The sequence below is a fragment of the Bos taurus genome, chromosome 15 (genome assembly GCF_002263795.3).
Source record: "Bos taurus isolate L1 Dominette 01449 registration number 42190680 breed Hereford chromosome 15, ARS-UCD2.0, whole genome shotgun sequence".
Taxonomy (NCBI): domain Eukaryota; kingdom Metazoa; phylum Chordata; class Mammalia; order Artiodactyla; family Bovidae; genus Bos; species Bos taurus.
Window position 1 is genome coordinate 24,298,143 of NC_037342.1, and position 22,955 is coordinate 24,321,097.

General features: G+C 38.6%; 1 protein-coding gene and 1 pseudogene across 1 annotated transcript in view; one reads left to right on the plus strand and one right to left on the minus strand.

The window, feature by feature from the left end:
* Nucleotides 1-21,243, minus strand: part of ZW10 (zw10 kinetochore protein) — a 35,119-nt gene extending 13,876 nt beyond the window's left edge. Inside the window, exons 1-9 of the mRNA NM_001075489.1 lie at nt 21,134-21,243; nt 18,818-18,952; nt 14,133-14,234; nt 13,849-13,926; nt 13,536-13,695; nt 11,908-12,060; nt 11,288-11,479; nt 3,050-3,213; nt 1,978-2,160 (exon numbers count right to left, since the gene is read on the minus strand). Coding sequence (NP_001068957.1) covers nt 1,978-2,160; nt 3,050-3,213; nt 11,288-11,479; nt 11,908-12,060; nt 13,536-13,695; nt 13,849-13,926; nt 14,133-14,234; nt 18,818-18,952; nt 21,134-21,238 — 1,272 coding nt within the window. The 5' untranslated portion in view covers nt 21,239-21,243. The remainder of the gene's footprint in view (nt 1-1,977; nt 2,161-3,049; nt 3,214-11,287; nt 11,480-11,907; nt 12,061-13,535; nt 13,696-13,848; nt 13,927-14,132; nt 14,235-18,817; nt 18,953-21,133) is intronic.
* Nucleotides 14,381-18,362, plus strand: LOC101903190 (large ribosomal subunit protein eL42-like; annotated as a pseudogene).
* Nucleotides 21,244-22,955: the final 1,712 nt, after the last annotated feature.

Genomic DNA, 22,955 nt, shown 5'->3' on the forward strand with positions numbered 1-22,955 from the left:
TAGAGAATATTCCCAATCCAGGAATCAAACCTGAGTCTCCTGTATTGCAGGCAGATTCTTTACCAAATGAGCTGTCAGGGAAGAAAATCAAAGCAAGGAAAGAGTACAAGAAATAGGGGGAGGCTTCCCCGATGGCTCCGATGGTAAAGAATCTGCCCACAACATAGGAGACCCTGGTTCAATCCCTCGGTCAGGAAGATCACTTGGAGAAGGGAATGGCTACCCAATCCAGTATTCTTGTCTGAAGAATTCCATGGACAGAGGAGCCCCGCGAGCTATAGTTTATGGGGTCACACAGAGTCAGATACAACTGAGTGACTCTCAGTGGTAAAGAATCTGCCTGCCAATGCAGGAGACACGGGTTCGATCCCTGATCCACAAAGATCCCACATGCTGCAGAGCAACTAACCCTATGCACCACAAGAATTGAGTCTGGACTCTAGAGCCTGGGAGCCACAACTATGAAGCCTGCAGGCCTAGAGCCTATGGTCTGAAACAACAGAAGCCACTGCAGTGAGAAGCCCGCACACTATAAGTAGAGAGCAGTCCCCGCTCACTGCAACCAGAGAAAAGCCCACACAGCAAAGAAGACCTAGCACAGGCAAAAATAAAAATTAATATATAAATAATTAAAAAAAAAAGAAATAGGGGGAGGTTACAATTTTAACAGTGGTCAGGTAACTTCCCTGGTGGTCCAGTGGTTAAGACTCTGTACTTCCAACGCAAGGGTGGGGCGTGTGTTTGATCCCTGGCTGGGGAACTAAGATCCCACATGCTGAGCAGCGCAGCCAAAGGAATATTTTTTAAAAGAATGAATTTTTTTAAAAAAGTAAAATAGTGATCAGGAAAGGGAGCAAGTCTATAGCAATATTCCAAGCAGAGGGGGAAAGAGGTTTCAGAGTTCTGTAGCCAAGCCGTCCTGGCAAATGAAGAGAGTGACTGAAGGGGAATGCCGCAGGAGATGCAGTCAGAGCAGCAATAGGGGACCCATCACCCTGGGCCTTGCAGGCCACGGTAAGCCGACTGGGTCCTTCTCTGAATGAGACAGGAAGCCACGGGGCTTTGTGCATGAGAGTGACATAACTGACTTTCATGTAAAACCCTGAGGCCCAGTTCCCAGTACTGAGTGCATTTCAGTTCCCCTCACATCCCCAGATTATACCAAAATGTGTTAATATCTGTGGAGCTCAAATGGCTAATTAAATATTTTACTGAAGCGGACACTACAACAGGGTAACCCCAGGAGAAAGGGGCATGCAGAAAGCACAGAGGGGAGAGAAGCATGGTCCTCTCAGTGGTCACAGAAAAGCGGCTGAGGAATTTTCTAAGGGATTAGTTTAGTCTATGTCGTCTTTTAATCTAAATAACACTTATATTTGCTAAATATTATTTTATATATGCAAGATATTTTTTTAAAAAACAGAAAAAATACACAGAATTATCTAAGGTCAACGGAGTAAATTACTCTCAATGCAAATTATAATTTGTCCATGGATTTTACAGATAATTGTTTATATCATCAAAGATCGTATCTTTTTGTTTCCTTTTATTAACTTCAAAACTAGCACCTCTATTAGCCTAAGCAATAAGTCAACATTTTCACAACAGGATATAATCTCTGGATATAACAGTACCTGTCACAAAATTGCGTACTAAAAATTCAAGTGATAAAGTCAAGAAAACTATAGGTTGATATACTCTATGATTTCAACAACAGTAATCCATTAAATTCACGTATACTTTCTCAATTTATACAATGCTTTTATGTGTGTTATCTTATCAGTATCCCACAATACCCTATGAAAGAGGGAGATCTTAGGACCCCTTTCAAAATGAGAAAACTAGTGTTTAAGAAAATTAATAACTCACCTCAATGACCTCAGCAAATGTCACGTGCTCTTCCACTCTACCACAATCATCTCAAAAATCAGCTGCTTCCTAACTCAATGTAATAAACTATAACCATCCCCCCCATACCTTCACAGTGTTGTGAATTTCAGAGGTCATTAGGTTTCTAGCCGCAACGATCACATCCTGACACTTCTTGTTAGCAAAATGAGAATTGATATTACGGGCATATTTCAGCAAATCAGTAGTATCTCCTTTTAAAAACCTCATCTCCTTTAAGGCATTTTCAAATTCTTCAGTGGATTGTATGATCTAAGAAAGAAATGCAAGGAAAAGAAAGAAAAGTAAAGAATTATATACATATATTCCTTTTCAATATTAAAATTTCAAATCCAATGTACAGAAAAGAATAAGGAGCAGATGGTTAAGTTTTAGAACAGACCATCCACTACTAGGCAGAAAATATTACACCTTTAAACTCATCAGGAAGAGCATCTTCATTAGGAGTTTCTGACTCTGCTTAGTATAAGTGCAACAAATTTTTTAGTAAATATACAGTAATCCCCCCCCCCTTATCCTCAGTTTCAGTTACCCACAGTCAGCTATGGTCTGAAAATACTAAATGAAAAATTTCAGAAACAAACAATTCCTAAGTTTTAAATTGTGCGCTGTTCTGAGTAGCGTAATGAAATATCGCCCTGTCCTGCTGTGTTTTACCCACGGGATATGAATCATCCTTTTGTACAGCATATCTGTGTTATATACACTACCTGCCCATTAGTATAGAAAAAACACTTCACATACATCTACAGTTCAATACTAACCACAGGTTCACGTCTTCATGGAGGGTCTTAGAACATACCCCAAACATAAGAGGGGGACTTCTGTACTTATTTTAGTGTTTGAGGAAACACTAGAAAGAAGCCAAAAAGTAAAGTATCACCTAGTACTTACTAGACCTGATACAAATATAAAAACAATTGTTTTTCAAAAGTACCTAATGAAAACATATTAATACTGAATAAGAAAGCATACTTCCCAATCAAAAGCAGCAAGCCAGAAGAGAAATGAAGTTATAGGGAATTTGCATCCACACCTTATGAATAATTTTCTTAAAGAACAAACGATCTCTAAGATAAACAAAGGACAGTGACAAGAACCTGTGGTCTCCCCAAACCTTCAGTGACACTTCTGCTCTTACCTCTTCATACTGCTGTAACTTGCTGCTATTTGTCGGGATAGAATAAACCAAACAATCTTTAATAAGGCACTCAGATAGGTCCTCCCAGATTATGTCACCAAGCATCTCAGCCAATGTGATCTTAGATGTCTTTAAATTTTCTAGGTCAGCATCAAGAGGTAAATCTGAAATCAAAAGAAAAAGTTTTAAACAAGAAGCTATTCACATACCAGATATATTCTCAAATTCCCTACTTTTCTAGAACTCTTCACTTTTAAGATGACAGGGAAGAAAACAGCACAAGTAATTCTACCCTACTTCAACTAACTATGTGGGAAAATCATGACACACAATTATTATTGCATTTTCACTGCTCAGATGAATCATCTGCAGTGTAAGACTGCCTGCCTGTTCTCTGTAACAATTAGGTAGTAAGCTATCTACATTATAATCATCCACTGCTAATCCACGGATCTGATTATATGACAAGCACTCAGAAGTTCTGCACACCAAGTTGAAACTAGTTTAGAATAAAATCCCATCTCTCCAATAATAAATAAACATACTTTTTCATCTCTGCAAAGGATCAGAGTGTTTATTCTAAGCAAAATATCAATAAATACCTTACATTATCATGTAATATCTAGTCTGTCAAACAGAATACTTCAATATACCTTCCATGGTATATTTTATGGTGGCTTTTTCTAACACATTTTGAGGAAGTTAATTAATTAACTGCTTCCCTCGTGGCTCAGCTGGTAAAGAATTCACCTGCAATGTGGAAGACCTGGGTTCAATCCCTGGGTTGGGAAGACCCCCTGGAGAAGGAAAAGGCTACCCACTCCAGTATTCTGGCCTGGAGAATTCCAGGGACCGTATAGGCCATGGAGTCGCAAAGAACTGGACACGACTGTGTGACTTTCATTATTAATTAACTAAATAGTATAAGAGAACCTTAAAAGAAAGTGACCATACTACCTCAAAGCCTTGAGCTATCTTATAATATCACAAGTCTAGGCCTGCACTGTTTGATATGATGGCAATCAGCCACATTTTGGTACTGAGCACATGACATGGGGCTAGTGTGACTGACGAACTCAATTTTTTTTAATTTTAAGTAATTTCAACAACTGGAAGCAAAGGTGTGTGGTTATAATGGGTAGCATAAGGCAGCCTTGTGGTGATCGGCTGGTTTTGTAGCTTGATCGTAGTGGTAGGTACATGAATCTACACAGGTCATAAAATTGCACAGAACTATTCACACACACAAATGAGTGCAAGGAAAACTGGAGAAATCGGAATAAGCTCTGTGAATTGTACCACAGTCCATTTCCTGGTTTTGATCCTATACTATGGTTACACAAGATGCTAACATTGGGGAAAACTGGGTGAAGGGTACATGGGATCTCTATACATTTTTTGAATAAAAATTTTAAACTCAAAAAAAACAAAACAAAGGAAGTAGTGTAAAATACTTTTCTGTTAAACACAATTTTGTTGCTTTGATAAGACCATGTCTCACTTTAACCACAGCATCACGTATGTGTACTGTAGTGTTGATTTCAGGCACGTATATTACTTCTAGTATTTCATATAAACACATTTCCGATGTAGTCAGAGTAAAGAGATTCATTCCACTCCAATGACTTTGTTTTCCTATGCATCAATGTAACACTGTAATGTGTGCACTTGAATATTCTGTGCATACAGCACAGGTTACAGTGATAACTATATAAACTGAAAAAAGCAGTTAAATTGAAGTGCTTATTATTTTCATTATGATATATTTTTCTCATTTAAGAAAATAACTATAAACAAAGCTTCAAATTTAAAACTAAAATATACTATTGATGCAGAATCAAATGAAGATGCAAAAGTTGGAGGAACTGCTAGAAACAGTAAAGGAAAAAAGAGACTGGGAGAAAATATTCCACGAATTTTACAACAAATGGCAGTGCAACTTGCTAAAACAAAGCAAGGCAAAATTTTGCTATGCAAAAAGCATTTTAAGATGATAAAGCAGACAATATTAGGAAACATTTTCAGCAAATATATTAGGAATTTGTCAAGCTTCCTCTCAAAAAAGAATTGACAAAATTAGTCGCCTGAAATCACAATTAAATGTCCAACCAAAAATGTGATTTTAATGGGATCTGTCACCCTGCTTACTTAACTTATATTTAGAGTACATCATCAGACACGCTGGGCTGGAAGAAGCACAAGCTGGAATCAAGATTGCTGGGAGAAATATCAATAACCTTAGATATGCAGATGACACCACCCTTATGGCAGAAAGTGAAGAGGAACTAAAAAGCCTCTTGATGAAAGTGAAAAAAGAGCATGAAGAAGTTGGCTTAAAGCTCAACATTCAGAAAACGAAGATCATGGTATCTGGTCCCATCACTTCATGGGAGACAGATGGGGAAACAGTGGAAACAGTGGCTGACTTTATTTTGGGGAGCTCCAAAATCACTGCAGATGGTGACTGCAGCCATGAGATTAAAAGGCGCTTACTCCTTGGAAGGAAAGTTATGACCAACCTAGATAGCATATTCAAAAGCAGAGACATTACTTTGCCAACAAAGGTCTGTCTAGTCAAGGCTATGAATTTTCCAGTGGTCATGTATGGATGTGAGAGTTGGACTGTGAAGAAAGCTGAGCGCCGAAGAATTGATGCTTTTGATCTGTGGTGTTGGAGAAGACTCTTGAGAGTCCCTTGGACTGCAAGGAGATCCAACCAGTCCATTCTAAAGGAGATCAGTCCTGGGTGTTCTTTGGAAGGAATGATGCTAAAGCTGAAACTCCAGTACTTTGGCCATCTCATGCGAAGAGTTGACTCATTGGAAAAGACTCTGATGCTGGGAGGGGTTGGGGGCAGGAGGAGAAGGGGACGACAGGATGGGATGGCTGGATGGCATCACCGACTCGATGGACTTGAGTTTGAGTGAACTCCAGGAGTTGGTGATGGACAGGGAGGCCTGGCGTGCTGCAATTCATGGGGTCACAAAGAGTTGGACACGACTGAGCAACTGAACTGAACTGAGCTCATGGAAAAGACCCTGATGCTGGGAAAGACTGAAGACAGGAGAAGGGGATGACAGAGGATGAGATGGTTGGATGGCATCACTGATGCGATGGACATGAGTTTGACTAAGCTCTGAGAGTTGGTGATGGACAGGGGAGCCTGGCGTGCTGCAGTCCATGGGGTCACAGAGTTAGATACAACTGAGCAGCTCAACTAAACTGAACTGAGCTTGTAAATTTAGCTAGTGATAAAATGACTTGATAAAATCATTATATGTTTTCTCTGTGTGTACATTTTGATATCAAATTTATGCTTGTTTTTAAAAAATTAATCAGGATACTTATCTATCCTTTTCTATTGACCAAAAGAGCTTGATTATCAAAAAGGATTGTGTGTAATTTAAAGGGTACCTAGAATTTAGCCATAAACTTTATGTGCCTAATGGTGACCTTTTAAATAGGAAATCTTTAAAAACCTTTCAAATTTCTTCTACAACTTTTTGTATGTTCAGAGTCTCTACTTCTCAGTAAATTTTAGTAACTTATACTTTCTAGAAAATCAACACCACTAACATTTCTAAAGAAAAAGGGTAATTTTCCCTCTCCATATCCATAAGTTTGTCTGTCTCTCTGTGCCCAAGTAACCAATGTTAAGAGTTTGGTTTGTATTCTTCCTCCCTTACATTTATAATATACACACTTGATATAGATCAAACTGTGTCCCCTACAATTCATATGTTGAAGCCCTAGTCCCCAGTGTAACTGCATTTGGAGACAGGACTCACCTTTAAATAGGTCATAAGGGTGGAGCCCTGCCCTTAATCCACTATGACTAGTGTTCCTCTAAGAAAAGGAAAGACATCAGGGATGAGCATACAGAGAGGAAAGGCCATGTGAGGGCAGTAAGAAGACTGTCTGCTAAGCAAGGAGAGAGGGCTCAGGAGAAACCAAATCTACTGACACTTTGATCTTGGACTTCCAGCCTCCAAAACAGAAAATAAATTTCTGCTTTTTAAGTCACACAGCCTGTGGTATTTTGTTATGGAAGCCCTAGCAAACTAATATAATACTCAAATAGGGGGCTACACTTTCATTTTTATAAAATGGGTTCATGCCATAGATTTTACACTTAACTTTTTATCCCTTAAAAATAGATGGTGGCCATCTCTGAGGTATCTAGCTCTACTTCTTTTTAATAGCTGCATAGTACTCCATACTATGGCTCAACTGTAAGTTATACAACCATTCTTCAGATGATACCCATTCCAGTATGCAAGTACATACAGTACTTACATATGCAAACATACATACTGTTGATATGACATCTGTAAGGAATTAAAAAGTGGGCTACCTGGGTCAAAGGGATGAATATCTTAGCATAACTATAGTGCCTCAGATTACTTGCTAAAAAACACTCACAAAAGCAATGATGGAGCCTACCTTTCCATTTTCTTACCAAAAGTGTCTTACACATATCTCTGAATTTTGTCAACCTTAAGGGTGGAAATTTCTACTCTGATGGTGTGATTTCCATTCCACTATTAGGGAGATTAAGCAACACATATTTTTATTTTTATTAATAATTTGAACCTTTTCTTCCATAAATTACCTATTCATATTTGTTACCCTTTTTCTGTTACTATGTTCTCGCTTTCTTTGGAAAAAAATCTAAAAATCAACTCCTTGTCTGTCAAACACACTACAGGTATTTTCTCCCAGTATAATATAATCTTTGTTTATGGTACTGTTCACCATCATAGAATTTGACATTTATACACAGTCGAATTTGTCAATCATTTCCTTTATGTATTTGGAGCTTCCTGATAATATTTAAGTATTCTTGTGAATTTTCTTCCAACACTTTTTTGTTCTACTTTTTGCATATAAGGCTTTAATCCATCTGGAATGTATCTCTGAAGTACGAAGCAGGAATCTAACTTTGTCTCCTTCCACATAGCCAGTTTTGCTAACACAATTATTTAATAAACGGTCTGTCCCGCTAAACTCAACTGTGACTGATCAAACGGTAAATTCTCTTTTTTTTATTTCCTGGGTCTACTTCTGGACTCTTTTTCATTCCACTGAGCTTATGTCAAAAACACAGTTTTAATTATAAAATTCTCCAACTAGTACTTTTCAAATCTTTACTGGCAAGGCTCATATTTTTTGATGTAAGCTCTAGAGTAATTCATTTGTCCAATTCAAAAAATATATAACAAGCAACTGATTGGAAAGTATTAAGTTTATATGGTATTTTGGAATGAGTTGACAACTTTTTGAGATTGTCTTCTAATCCATGATAGCCTCCCTTCCCTTTAAGCCCTCAATAAGTTCTATGCTTTCCTTTACATATATTATTCCTATTAAATTTATCTTTAAGAATTTAATAGATTATGTTGCCATTGTAAATAAGATACCTTTATGTTTTATAACTGATTGTTGCTAGAGAGAATAAATCTGATTTTTATAGATTTATACTGTACCTAGACAACTTAGTAAATTTCTTATTAATTATAAAAGTTTTAGTAGTCTTTTGGGTTTTTAGGTATCCAATCACATCATTTACAAGTAAATTCTTCTCTTTAATATTCATACTTATTTTCTCTTCTTTGCATCAGCAATAACACCTAAAACAATGTTAACAAATATTAATGCCAGTGTGCATTCCTGACTTAAAACTGATTTTAATGGAAATAAATGGGGCTTTTTTTTTTTTTTTAATGGTTTCATATATTTAAGATTATTTCTTCTGGGCAGATTCCTAGAAGTTGAAATCTTGGTTTAAAAATACAAACATTTTAAGAGTTTTTATATATTTTGCCAAATTATTTCCAAAAGAATTTTTTATCCTCTTTTTAAAAATTCTTTTGTTTTTGGTACAATGATGCTTAGTAATAAAGAAAACTTAGAAGTAAAAAACACATATTTAAAAGATGAAAGGAGCATATAACCAAAGACAAACATAAGAGAGAAGGTAAAAACCTTTATGAAGTTTCAGAATAACTAAAATGCAAAGAAAGTAGAAGACTCCAAAAAGAACTAAGGCTACAAAGTATGATCCTCAGGTTATATTTAGGGGAAGAATAAACCATTAAAAAAAAAAAAAGCCCCATTTATTTCCATTAAAATCAGTTTTAAGTCAGGAATGTGCACAGACATTAATATTTGTTAACATTGTTTTAGGTGTTATTGCTGATGCAAAGAAGAGAAACTAAGTATGAAGGAAGGAATATTGACTGAAAGATATTAAAGAGATGAGAAGAGAACCCAGCAACAGTGAGTTAGTTGTCTTCTGCTCTGAATATCCTAGGTACAAAGAAAACTTACAAACACAGTGGATTGAGCACTTAAAGGACCAATGTCAACCTGAAAAGACATTTCAGTGTGCTCCTAGAGCACCCTCCAATCTAGCCCTATCCTAGGCTAACAGTACCATCACTGACAAGCTACAAGTAAACATGATTATCAAATATGCATTCAACATGAAGTAGAAAGGGGAGTTAACTCACTGCAAAATTTTATCATGTAAAATCTAACAAAGATCAATGTTAACTGTAAAAAGTCAAGTGTAAGACAGGAAAGCAGCCATCTGCACTGAGTATGATGTGGGATTTTCATTTACATCAAGCTCAGTAAGTTACCTGTGTAATAACAGCCTTTGGCTGTTCTAACAGAAACCTGAAACTGAGACCGAAGGAGTGAATAATCCTTCCGTATGAATCTGAATTGGTTCAGGCTATATCTAGAATACTTTGTTCTGTTTTCAACACCATACTGTAATAAAAAGGACTGTGGAAGAAATGGAATATATCCGCAGAAGATCACTGAAGATAAGAAGATCTAACATTATTTCATCTTAAAAAAAGTAAAGATGGTGGTAAGACGTAGGGGACATAATAACAGAGACTGGAAAGAATTTCAAAGACCAATTTCAAAGAATTAGACTTCTATACAGCTCCACATAGTAGAAACAGCATCAGTAAAGCAGATATTACAGTGCAATATATTTTGAACATATTTTTTAAACAACTGCCCTAAAGATTTAATTTCCAAAAAGGGCATTTTGGCAAGAGTATTTAATACAGAAAAGAGACACAATTTTGAAAAAAAAAAACAAACAAAAACTTGACAGTACTCAGAGCTGCACAGAGGTAGGACAGACTCTCAAAAGGTGCTCAGGCTTGTTGTGACCAGTTGATGGGAGTGTTACAGAGTAGAGTCAAGACTCAGAGATATCTGCATTGATTATCTTTCTAGTTCCTTCCAATCCTTGGACTCTTTGTTACATTATCTCCCTAAGTAAACGAACAAGAAGAAAACTACCTTGGATTTTTGCAGTTCATCCAAGTCTTGAAATGTTTTATTCTTTGCTATCAGAACTAGAATGAATTCTTTGCTTTAAATTATTTATATATAAATAAAGAATGTCTATATGTATTCAACTGAGTCACTTTGCTATACAGCAGAGATTGGCACAACACTGTAAATGAACTATACTTTAATAAAAAATAATAAAGTCTTTATATATAAATAAATTATGTGACTGCCAGGAAGGCTTACAAACAATAGCAGCATTTCTTTTTTTCATTTTTTCCACAGCAAGAGTGCTTAATTTGACTATTCAATAAGACAACTGAGAAAAGCAAAAAGAAGGTAAGTCAAATAGACTAAAATGACAGTATTATAATAAAAAAAGAAGAAATTTTACTTTTAATAGTGTGACAGCCAAAAAATGATTCAAGCAACAGAAACTGGTTGTTTCAAGGGTGAATATATAAAGGTCTAACCAGTAGGCTGAGTTGGAATGAAATTCATGTCCCACGTTAAACCCAGTTTGTTTATATCAACTAGGTTGATGGGGATTTTCCCACTGAAATACATAAAACAGCACTTAGTTCATTTCTGCTTTTCCTATAATTAACCAAAAGTCCCAAAATATGATGTCCCTAGAAGTCCCATGAGAGAAATGCATTCCAAAATCCAACTATATATTACAAACAAAGAATACGGGGTACCACTGATGACCTTACCTGTCAACACTAGGCAGAGAAGGAAAGCAAAAGAGAGCAAGAAACAGAAAGGTAACTACTTTTTCCCCAAGACATAATTTACTCACCTCCATCCTCCATTCACTCAGAATGGCGACATTTTTGTCCACTTTTTAAAATAATATTTACTTTCAAATACCACATCAACTTTTCCAAAATGTGAAGGCATGGCCTTGGGAATACACACCTAGAAGTTGTTTCTGGACCACTTCCAGTACCAGTCTGATCTTGGCAAAAACTTCAGATGGCGATGGATGTTCCAAGTCAGTCATCACAGATTCAAAACGAATGATGGTGATGTTAGGCTGGCTTTCTATCATGGCAAGAAGGGATGGGCAAGATGCCAGAGGCTTAAGGATATACTTCAGCAGCATCTGACCTGAAAGTTATATCAACACTCATAAAGAAAAAATCACTTGAAGACACTTGAGAAAAAACAAAAGATCTTTGAGCCTAACAACAAAAAACATGTACCATGACATTACATAACACCCATATGCACTGCAAGTTTTCCCACTGAAGTTTCCCAGATTGTCTACAGATTTTTATTTAAATTATTAAAAAATAAAAAAACACCAGCAGCTAGTTTGAGGAAAAAAAGAGAGAGAAAAGAAAAAAAGGAAAGGATCTAAGCCCTTAATGAAAAGGGTAATATTTATAACAATTCTATTTAATGAATCATGAAGCCAAACTTTATGATCCATCATCAATATCATTCAGAGAATATTTGCTAATTTTTCCTGTCAGTCCTTTAACATTGGACTTTCTGAAAATGTCATGTAAATGAAACAAAGTAGGATGGCTTACCAAATGACTTAAGCTTGGTATGTAACTCTCCAAGGAGAGAAAATGCCAAGAGGACAGAACTGATTGGTGGCACGGGGTTCTTCTCTTCTTTTTGAGATTGTTCGGTGCATAAATGAAGCTCTGTTTGCAGGCAAGATTCCAAGTTGCTGATATCTATGGAGAAGGGAAAAAAATATCAGCTGTCTCAGCAGTACAAGATGTTCCCATTTCTATTCCTGAGAGCCTACGGTCTACCAAGAGTCCTAAAAACGTGGTTTTAGTACAAGACACTTCTAATGCAAGCAAGTACGAATTATTGCATACAAATCCTTGGCATCACTTTAAAACAAGAAATTACTTCTTTTGGTATGCTCAAAGAATCAAACTGAGTGCAAAAGATGATGTACCTACAATAACTGCATATTAAATATGTGTTGAGAACAGATAAACAACAAAGTCCTACTGTATAGCACAGGGAACTATATCCAATATCCTATGATAAATCATAACAGAAAAGAAAATTTTAAAGTGTGTGTGTGTATATATGTGTGTGTGTGTGTGTGTGTGTGTGTGTGTATATATGTATGTATAACTGCATCACTTTGCTGTCCAGAGGAAATTAACATACCACTGTAAATCAACAATACCTCAACAATAAAAAATATATTGAATGACTGAATGAAGGCCAAGAATAAAAAGTGAGATCCTAGTTTCAGTTAAGGCCTCGTCTTCTATGTTCCCTCTTATGAAGGAAAGAGAACAGCCTGCCAAACAAGTTTAACAAGAAGGGTGTGTTACAACAAAGAATTGCCATCTTCTCTTAATTTTATAACCTGCTTGGAAATAGAATCGAAAACTTCTGGATGACTTCCTTGAAAATACACATGGGGTGTGTGTGAGGGGGCGGAGTGTCTATGTACATACATACATATACACTGTATTTGAAGGCCAAAGTGGATAGGGGAAGGAAGAAAGGGGAGACTCTGAGGTTTCCTCTGAAACAGACTAAATTTCAAGATTAAATGTTGGAAAATATACTGGATTTAATGGCATGTCTTTCAATATACCCTCAGAGATTATACTTTGTATAAACAAGATATCAAAGAGGGTTCACACCCAGAGGTGGGCAGAGGGGCTGAGAGCCAAGTAGTATAAATAAAAACCAGGGCCAGAGTTATCCCATTTCTCATGATTCTGTCACTGATTTTCCCCAAGGACTGCAAAAATTGGGTCCAACTCCTATCCCATCGATCCTCTGTCTTCCTTAGCAAGAGAGAGAAAGGTCGAACAGTTTCTTCAAGCTTTTTAGAAAAGATAGACTGTTGGGATGAGGGCTCTGGGAATGAGCACACTCTACAACGGAGAAGTGCTTCCACCTCCTCTAGCATACCCTCACCTCACGGACCCCTCCCAATCACCTCCCCCCTTCTCTGCTCCTTCCTAGCGAAAGGGACAGAAAGAGAAGTGTGAAGAAAGTAACAAGCATTTTGGTCCCAACAGCATATCTGCTTAAATGAGAACTCAATACAGAATTGGGAGATTAATAAATGAAGCCTTCTTCTCTCCCAATATAAAATATTTGGAATACATTCAGAAGCCAAACTGGCTCAGGCAGATTAAGCAAAGCAGTTCACTGAGGTCAGCATCACCTTTCGATGGTGGGAACTTCCATACAATCAGCTTCTGCCACTCCTCTCCAAGGTGATAAAGTATATTCTGTTTCTGTATTGTCAGCTCCATGCTGAGAGATTTCAATATTTTTAAGTCAAAGCATTTTCTGGATTTTAACAACTTCAAGCATTTCTGGGCCTGGCAGTGAAATGGAATCACTGTTAAACATTTCATCTGTACTCTAGGCAATTCGAACATATTTGTATAACAGTAAGGAATACATGTGACATAGAATTTACTTAAAACAAGAGTAGCATTACTTGTTCATGCTTTAGAGAAAGTGTTTAATACCTCTTCTAGATGCTGAGCAGCAGAAATATACTTCTTTCCTGCCAATGCACAATTATATTCCTCAATAGCAGTAGAAAACTGAAAAGATAAGTATAGTTATTAGGTATTTTATCTGATACATCTTATTATTTCAAGTCTGTCCGCTTGCTTGTTTTTAAAATATGAAAAAAATAGCACATAGTCAAGGGATACTCATTAAACGATAAGACCAACTGGGAAAAAAAAAAAAAAAAAAACAACTTTCTCACCACCAAAGTGCTAAAGTTTGGTTTGAATTTACTGACCTCTTGTAGCTGTCTAAGCAAACAGAGGACTACTGAGTCTCTTTCCAGCTGCTGCTTCAAGTCTGTAAATTCAGCAGTTGATACATGAAGATCCCGGCGGACCTAATTCACAATACCAAAGACAAGTACTTTTTAGCTATACTATACCTAAGAAATAAAACACTCATTATAATCAATAAGCCTTATTAGCTGAATATAACTCATGATTAAATTTAAATGCTGGTTAAGAATGGAATAAAAATCATAGAATGTAGTAAGAAGAGACCTGAAGTGGTCCAAATGGCCCAAATCCTTGTCTTATGCAGAAACACCCATTGTCATCAACATAGTATCCTCTTGTCAGCAACGAGTTTTAGTTTAAGCAGTTACCTCACATCACAGAACTCACCCACCTGGATTACTAGAAGGGTGTCCCCATGGCCAAGTGATAATTCACTCTAGAGTTGAACAGTTCTAACCAATAGGAAGGTTTTCTTAGGTTAAGTGAGGATCCACCTCCTATTCTGTCCTACCTTTTCAGGGACTTCGCACTATCAATTACTTCCTCTTTTCTCTATATTTTACTTCTTACCAATTCATTCTTCATTCATGAATTACATACTGATTTAATATCTACTAGAGGATGGCTCCTCCCATCAGATTTAAATATGTTAAAAATTCCCCCATCTTTAAGAAAAAAATATCAATCAAATCCTTGTTGCTATGTCTAAAGCATGTATCACCAGTACTTAACCATTCGTCAGTACACTGTTATTCTCCTTTCCTTAGATCTATGACACCAATTTCTACTCATTTTTCTCCTGGTTCTTTGGCCATTTCTTTTCATTTTCTTTTGGGACCTTCATTTTCCCTCTGATCACTTCACACATACTGATAATCCTTTCTCCCTGGCCCTCTTATTACTCTGAACCAATGGTTCTCAAAAAATCAAACATTTTTTGCTCACCCCCATCCAGGGACATTTGGCAATGTCTAGAGACATTTTGGCTTGTCACAAATCAGCAAGTTCTACTGGCATCTAGTGAGCAGAGCCAGGGATACTCAACATCTAAACATCTTACAATGTACGGGAGCGCCCCCCACAACAAAGAATAATATCCAGCCCCAATCTAGGCATTCAACAGTGCCTAGATTGAAAAACCCTGCTCTATATTCTCTCTCCATTCTCATAGTTTCAATTTCTAAGTGTGGCTCTCTCAAGTCCACACCATTTTCCTAAAATCCAAGTATGTATATGGAGGGGGTGATATGCAAACTATCCTCTAAAATCCACTCTCTCATAGGAACAGAATGTGGCTACCCAACTACACTATCTGTTTTCACTGTCCCTCTCAGTCAGTTGTGACCATGTGACTAAGATCCCACCGGTGGTATATAAGCAGAAGTGATGTCTACCATTTCCAAATCTGGGTCTTAAGAAAATAGATGCATCTTCTCTATGCCCTCTATTTTCTCTGAACCTCCAGATATCACTGGACATGGGGAGAGACCAACTGCAACCACAAAAACAGCAAAATTCTAACGCAGTGTTTTTCAAACTATAACATGCATATATACATATTGCTTGGTGAATCTTATTAAAATGCAGCCTCAAATTCAGTAGGCCTGAGATGGGGTCTGAGATACTCTGTGCCTACCAAACCACCAAATGCTGCCAGTTCCACTGCTCTACAGACTGTTGGAAGACCATTTTTTAGGATTTTCTCACACTTCAGCACCATCTTGCAAGTGAAGCAATGGACTGTCTTTTGTTCTGAACTATCTTTTCAAAAATGTTTGTGTAGTAAACAAACATTTGAAAAACAGAAATAGTATTTCCCTTCATGACAAAAATCCAGCATGCTTACTACCCATTAGAAGATGTTTATGCTGTCTAAGCTCAGGAGTTTTCTTCTATCATGCAGCCCACCACACTGCCCTGTAGAAACTGGGGCTCAGGGTGCTGTGCAAAAACATTCATCCACTGGCTACTATTGCAGGGAACAGACTATCCGCCACAGTTCTTGACTCAGAATGCACTAGAACAGCCAGGCCCTGGGTTGTAGAATCAGCCTGCTAGCCTGGAGACCATGATTAAAAAAATATGTATCTTGTTTGAGCCATTGCATTTCAAGTTTCTGGCCCTGCCCCATCTTTCTTTACAATAGTCTAGCCTCCATCTTCATACAAGCCAACTGTGCAGCTTCATTTGGATCTCATACAGGCAGCCCATATTTAAACTCAACCAAAACCTCCTCCTCCTCCAGATTCCCTGTTTCAATGGATGGCACATCAATAACCTAGTTCCACAGTTACCAGTGACTCCTCCATCTTTGATTCCTCACATCAGCAACTCCCAAAGATCCTATATCTTTTGAAAGTCCCCAGGATTCATCCACTTTTCTCTATGCCTATTGCCACTGACTGTGGTGAAGGTCACAGCCTGTTTTGCCTGATTACTTTAACTGCCACCTGATGCTTCAGCTGCCTTCTCATTTCCCAGTCTCTTTTCCCTCAAGTCTTTTCTTCAGACTGCAAGCAGAATGGGATTCCTAAAATTCAAATCTGACATCACTCCCCTACTTAAAACTCCTCTACGGCTTCTACAGGGCAATCAAGAAAATCCTTACTACTTAAACTGATACACATGGTTCTGGCTTACCTTTTTAATCTCATCTCATGGCCCCTCCCACCACATTCTATCAATATCTGTCATCATCTGTCATATGGAATACGTGCAGCTTTCCAAAAGTGGTGTCTCTCCACTACCTCCACGTTTCCACCATGCTGTCCCCTGTGCCTGCCTAAACATTTCTCCTTCTTCTTTTGCTTAATTACCTATCACTTCAGACTTTGGTTTGGACCCCAATTCGTACAGGAAGACATCTTTAGCAACATCTCCTCTCTTTAACTGAATTATTCCTATTTAATGTGTATCACATTATTTTATTCCTCTATAGCAGGCATGAGATTCACATTTTGAAATAAAAAACTAGTTCACCAACTACCATATTATCTGGCAATTTACAGATGCTCAGTAAATATATCAAATGACTGAATAAACCCTTTAGACCACCTACTGAATCGAATTCCCCCTCTCTAGCCATACATTTGAATCTTTCTCTCAAATGGTAAGACTCCAAATATTGAAAGTGTTTCTCACAGCTAAATACCCCCAGTTTCTTCCCGTTCTTCAGATGGTATGGTGGTCAGGTCTGGACCCTCTCATCAAGACCAGTCATCTTTAAAAATACAACAATCAGAACTGAATAAATCTTGTCCAGTCATAATCTGGCCAGGAAAACGTACATAGTCCATTACTTTCTTGTTCCAGATACTTCATTTCTAATAACACAGTCTAGTAATTGCACTACTGACTTATTTGTCTGACAAATACCCTTTGAATATATTATTTGAACTGTGCCAGAGTTGCAGAGTAATGGATTTATTTTTATTAAAACCTCTAACCAGAATGACAGGTAAAGTCAGTATTAAATAGATTTTCCAAATAGCTAGTGGTTTCCCCACTTGCAATTCAAGTTTTATACAGAACTTTTAAAAACACATCTGTTCCCTTTCCTTCTTTAGGAACTGTCACACAGAGAAGATGTCTTTCTTTCCTTTAGGACCTTGAGAATATCTCAACATCTTGATTTTGGATATCAACGCACCCTGAGTGAAAATTTAGAAACAGATGTACAAGACACCTATTCAGTTTAAACCTCTAATATCAACTTGATTTTTTTCAACGGCTTATTTTTCCTAAAAGAAAACTGTAAGGGAAAAATCCTGGTGAGATAATATACATGAAAAGCAACTTTTAAATTATGAAGTGGATATTCCTGTTTCAACACTGGCTTACTCCTTTGTGATGACAGTACTCTGGCAAACAAGGTGAACATTCTTAAAAACTGCCAGACTTTCCATAGGAAGTACAGTAAGCACTAGCCCCATAAAGTATAAAGTGACACAGTATAAGATGGGCAGAGATTCCCTGCGTGTCCAAGGAAAGTGGCTTTATGACAGGAAGTACAGTGGTTGTGACTGGCAATCCAAGTCAATTTTCCACAAGAAAGCCAAAAGACAAAGATTGTGCTGAAGCTTTAATACGTTGAGGCCAGCTGCAGAAATAAGAGAATGCATGCCGTTAAGAGATACAAGCATTTTAAAGTAGGAGATGATAAGAGACAAGGCCAAATGATTCACTTATATGCTTTATCTGTTTTTATTATGAAGACATTAAAATCTTGAGGCTATATTTTTAATTTATAAAGTGAACTAAGATGCAAGACATTATTAGCATAGCTTAAAATTTTTTACCATAAAAAAGAAATTGTTTATAGTTTTGGAAAACATTTGTATTTTAAAACTGGAAGTTACCTTAAGGTCATCTAATTCAACTTCCATTCACTAATAAGGAAAGTGAGGTCTTTAAAATTTGTATTAAGGACTTCCCTGGTGGTGGTTTCCCTGGTGGACTTCCCTGCAGTGGCTAAGAGGACCAATGCAGGGGGCCAGGGTTCAATCCTTGGTCAGGGAACTAGATCCCACATGCCATAATTAAGACCTGGTGCAGTCAAATAAATAAGTTTTATTTTTTTTTTTAAATGAAGATTAAAAAAAAAATTGTAAACTGAGTTGTCCTTGGAATCAGGAAGCTGAACTTTCTCCCTACAAACCCATCCCACATAACAAACTGTTCTTACCTCAGTCTCTATCCTAGATTTCAGCAAGCCAATGTCATCAGATAGCTTATCCACTTGGGTAACCAGGTCCTGTGCGCTCTGCATGCTAGGTAGGAATTCGCTATACTTCTTGCTGATCATACTGCACACCTCGCCCTATTATACAAGAGAAAAGTTACAATGACATGAGTAGGGAACTCTTAAAATACATAGCTCGTCTTCTGTTAGGGATCTTCCAAGTCAGGGCCTTTTTGCCCAGTTACTCATACCCATTCACTTTCCCTTCCAAGCCAATGGGTTTCTCTGAAAAAACATTTCTCCTACCGTTAAGAGTCCCATAACACAAGGATACAAGAAGACAATGACCAACAGTGCCCAAGAATTGTACAAACACTGAAAAAGAGAAAGGCAGAGCCAGAAATTCTCATTTTGAATCAAACCAGTTCAGACTATAGTCACTAATTTTAATCATATATCTAATAGGAAAAAAAGTAAATGAATAAATTAAGACCATAATCTGTATACCTCAATTGATTTATGAATTTCTGTTTTCTTGCTTATAAAATTGCAAGACCTAATCTTAAATAATTCAGGCTTCCCAGGTGGCACTAGTGGTAAAAGATCCTCCTGCCAATGCAGGGGACACAAGAGACGCAGGTTCAATCCCTAGGTTGGGAAGATCCCCTAGAGTAGGAAATGGCAACCTGCTCTAGTATTCTCACCTGGAGAATTCCCTAGACAAAGGAGCCTAGCAGGCTACAGTCCATGGGGCTATGGAGTCGGACACAACAAAGCGACTGAGCACACACAATCTTAAAACCTAAGTTGATCTGAGTTCCATTATTTCCTTTAACGCAAAATAATTTAATAAATTATTGAATATTTTTCACTGAATTAGTCAATGTTTGGGAGACAAGAATAAACGATGCTTGCATGCATGCTCAGTTGCTCAGTCATGTCTGACTCTTCTGAACCCCACAGAGCATACACCACCAGGCTCTTCTGTCCATGGGATTTTTCTGGCAAGAATACTGGGGTGAGTTGCCATTTCGTCCTCCAGGGGAGCTTCACAATCCAGGGATCGAACCCATGTTTCCTGTGTCTCCTGCACTGCAGGCATTCTTTAAACTGAACCAAGGAAATTATGCTTGTCCCAAATAAATTCCTTTTAGGTAGGAAAGATAGGATACACTTAAGTAATCAGAACACAGAAATACAATATAACAAGAGTTCAGGTACTCCAGAAGCACAGCTGAGAGACAGAGCACCTCTGCCTGAGGGTAAATGGGGATATTTTTCATACACGAAACGACATTTGAGATGGAACTTGAAGAATGAGTAGAACTACTAACAGGTAAAAGATGGAGAGATGGCAACATAAACAAAATCTGGCAACTAGGGAAAAAGTGGGTCTGCTTGGAGAATAGAAAGTAATTCTCATCTGTCTGGATGGGAAAATAAACCGGAGAAAGGCAAGTTAGTTCCAGAACGGGGAGGAGCCTGTAGCTTAACAGTTGGTCTTCTTTCCATCATATAAAAAAGCAATGAAAAATCCTAAAGCCATATTCCAGGAGATGCCAGTGACGTGAATACTTAACACTTAGGAAATCATTTTGGTAAAATAAAACCATTTTTGTGCCTTTATGGTTCAGTGCCAAACTTGCTCTCTTAAATCCACAGGGTACACGTCTTTTTAAGATGTTTAAGAAAGCAACAAAGATGTGGCAAATAACAAATGTAAGGTAATGACAGTAGCACGAAGTGAAACTCCGTGTGGTCAGGTGCCTTCTGTTTTTGTATCAATTCCAAGACAGCAAGGTCCAAAGAAGTGCTAGTCACGTGTTTTATAACACTCGGCATAGTCTCAAAGGCCTGGGGGTGAAGAGAGTGGAGTTTAATAAAGTACTGATACGTTTGTAATGACAAAAATTCAGGGAGGAGAACGGTACAATCCTCCCAAAGCTATCACATTCATCCACGAATCATACAGAGGAGGAAACTACACACCGAAGAGGGGTGGGGTGACCCTGCCCTCATTTCTATCCAGCTGCTATCCCCCGCTCCCTAGACGCCTCGGGCTTCCAGTCCCAAATTCCCTGCTCCGCCGGTCTCCACCGCCCTCCCCTCGTCCCCCTATCCCATACCTCCCCAGCCTAACCCCACTCCCAATACTGCCCCAGCCACCGCCTCTTCCCACCGTCCCAGCCTCCTCGGCTCCGCAGTCCCAGTCCCAGTCTGGGCTCCCCTCTAAGCCCCCTTCTCATCCCACATACTTGCACCCACTCTCGTTCCTCCCTCCGTCCCTTTACAGTCAGCCGCCCGCTGCTCCGGCTTCACCTTGATTTCTTCCACCCGCTGGGTCAGGCGACTGATCCGAGTGCCCAGATCCTCCTTCTCCAGCCTCCCGGAGTGTGCCAGGACTTCCGTCACGAACGAGGCCATCGCCACCACAAGAACCAAAACTGACAGGGTCACTCTCAGCCAGCGCGGCAGCTCCCGTCCCGCCGGCAGCCTTGGCGCGCGGCCTGCCGGGAAACGAAGTCTCGCGGGGCCCAGGTCTCCTCACGAAAAGCGATGGCTGCACTACAGCTCCCAGCAGGCACCGCGGCTATCCTGGCGGGGATTTTCCACGGTGTCCCGTAGTTGGCAAACTGTGCGTAGACGCGTTTACTAGCTCCTTTTTAAATAGTTGGTCTTTTCCCGCCGGTTTTTCACTAGAAGTGAAATGGTCTTATTTAATAACCAGTCCCGAGTGAACCTTTCTCAATTGCAAAACGCTTTCCTGTGAAATTTATGTAGCCTGAAGACCCAAGAAGCGCATCTTGATCTTTTTTCGTTAAGTATTCATTCTCATGGACTGCAGTGACCATCAGAATGTATGTGAATGGTGCCTCTGCAGTTGTTCAAGGACGTGGCATCACCTTATAAATAAAAGTATGCCCATAATCGCACTCCTTTCATATTGCATAGTTTATATGTATGTATATTTATTTATTTATGTGTGTGTCAGTGTGCGCATGCTACATCGCTTCAGCCCTGTCGGACTCTTTGCGACCCTATGGACCGTACCCCACCAGGCTCCTCTGTCCATGGAATTCTCCAGACAAGAATACTGAAGTGGGTTGCCATGCCCTCCAGCGACTCTTCCTGACCCAGGGATGGAACCTGAATCCCCTGTCTCTCCTGCACTGGCAAGCGGGCTCTTCACCACTAGCGCCACCTAGGAGGCCCCATACGTATGTGTAATATTTATTAAATATACATTTATATTATTTACATTACCTAACTTAAGTAGAAAAGGCAGACGAACCAGAGATCAAATTGCCAACATCCGCTGGATCATAGAAAAAGCAAGAGAGTTCCAGAAAAAACATCTATTTCTGCTTTATTGACTATGCCAAAGCCTTTGACTGTGTGGATCACAATAAACTGTGGAATATTCTGAAAGACATGGGAATACCAGGCCACCTGACCTGCCTCTTGAGAAACCTGTATGCAGGTCAGGAAGCAACAGTTAGAACTGGACATGGAACAACAAACTGGTTCCAAACAGGAAAAGGAGTACGTCGAGGCTGTATATTGTCACCCTGCTTATTTAACTTCTATGCAGAGTACATCATGAGAAATACTGGGCTGGAAAAAGCACAAGCTGGAATCAAGATTTCTGGGAGAAATATCAATAACCTCAGATATGCAGATGACACCACCCTTGTGGCAGAAAGTGAAGAACTGAAGAACTTCTTGATGAAATTGGAAGAGGAGAGTGAAAAAGGTGGCTTAAAACTCAACATTCAGAAAACGAAGATCATGGTATCTGGTCCATCACTTCATGGGAAATAGATGGGGAAACAGTGGAAACAGTGTCAGACTTTATTTTGGGGGGCTCCAAAATCACTGCAGATGGTGACTGCAGCCATGAAATTAAGAGACGTTTACTCCTTGGAAGGAAAGTTATGACCAATCTAGACAGCATATTAAAAAGCAGAGACATTATTTTGTCAACAAAGATCTGTCTAGTCAAGGCTATGGTTTTTCCATTAGTCATGTATGGATGTGGGAGTTGGACTATAAAGAAAGCTGAGTGCAGAAGAATTGGTGCTTTTGAACTGTGGTGTTGGAGAAGACTCTTGAGAGTTCCAAGGAGACTGCAAGGAGATCC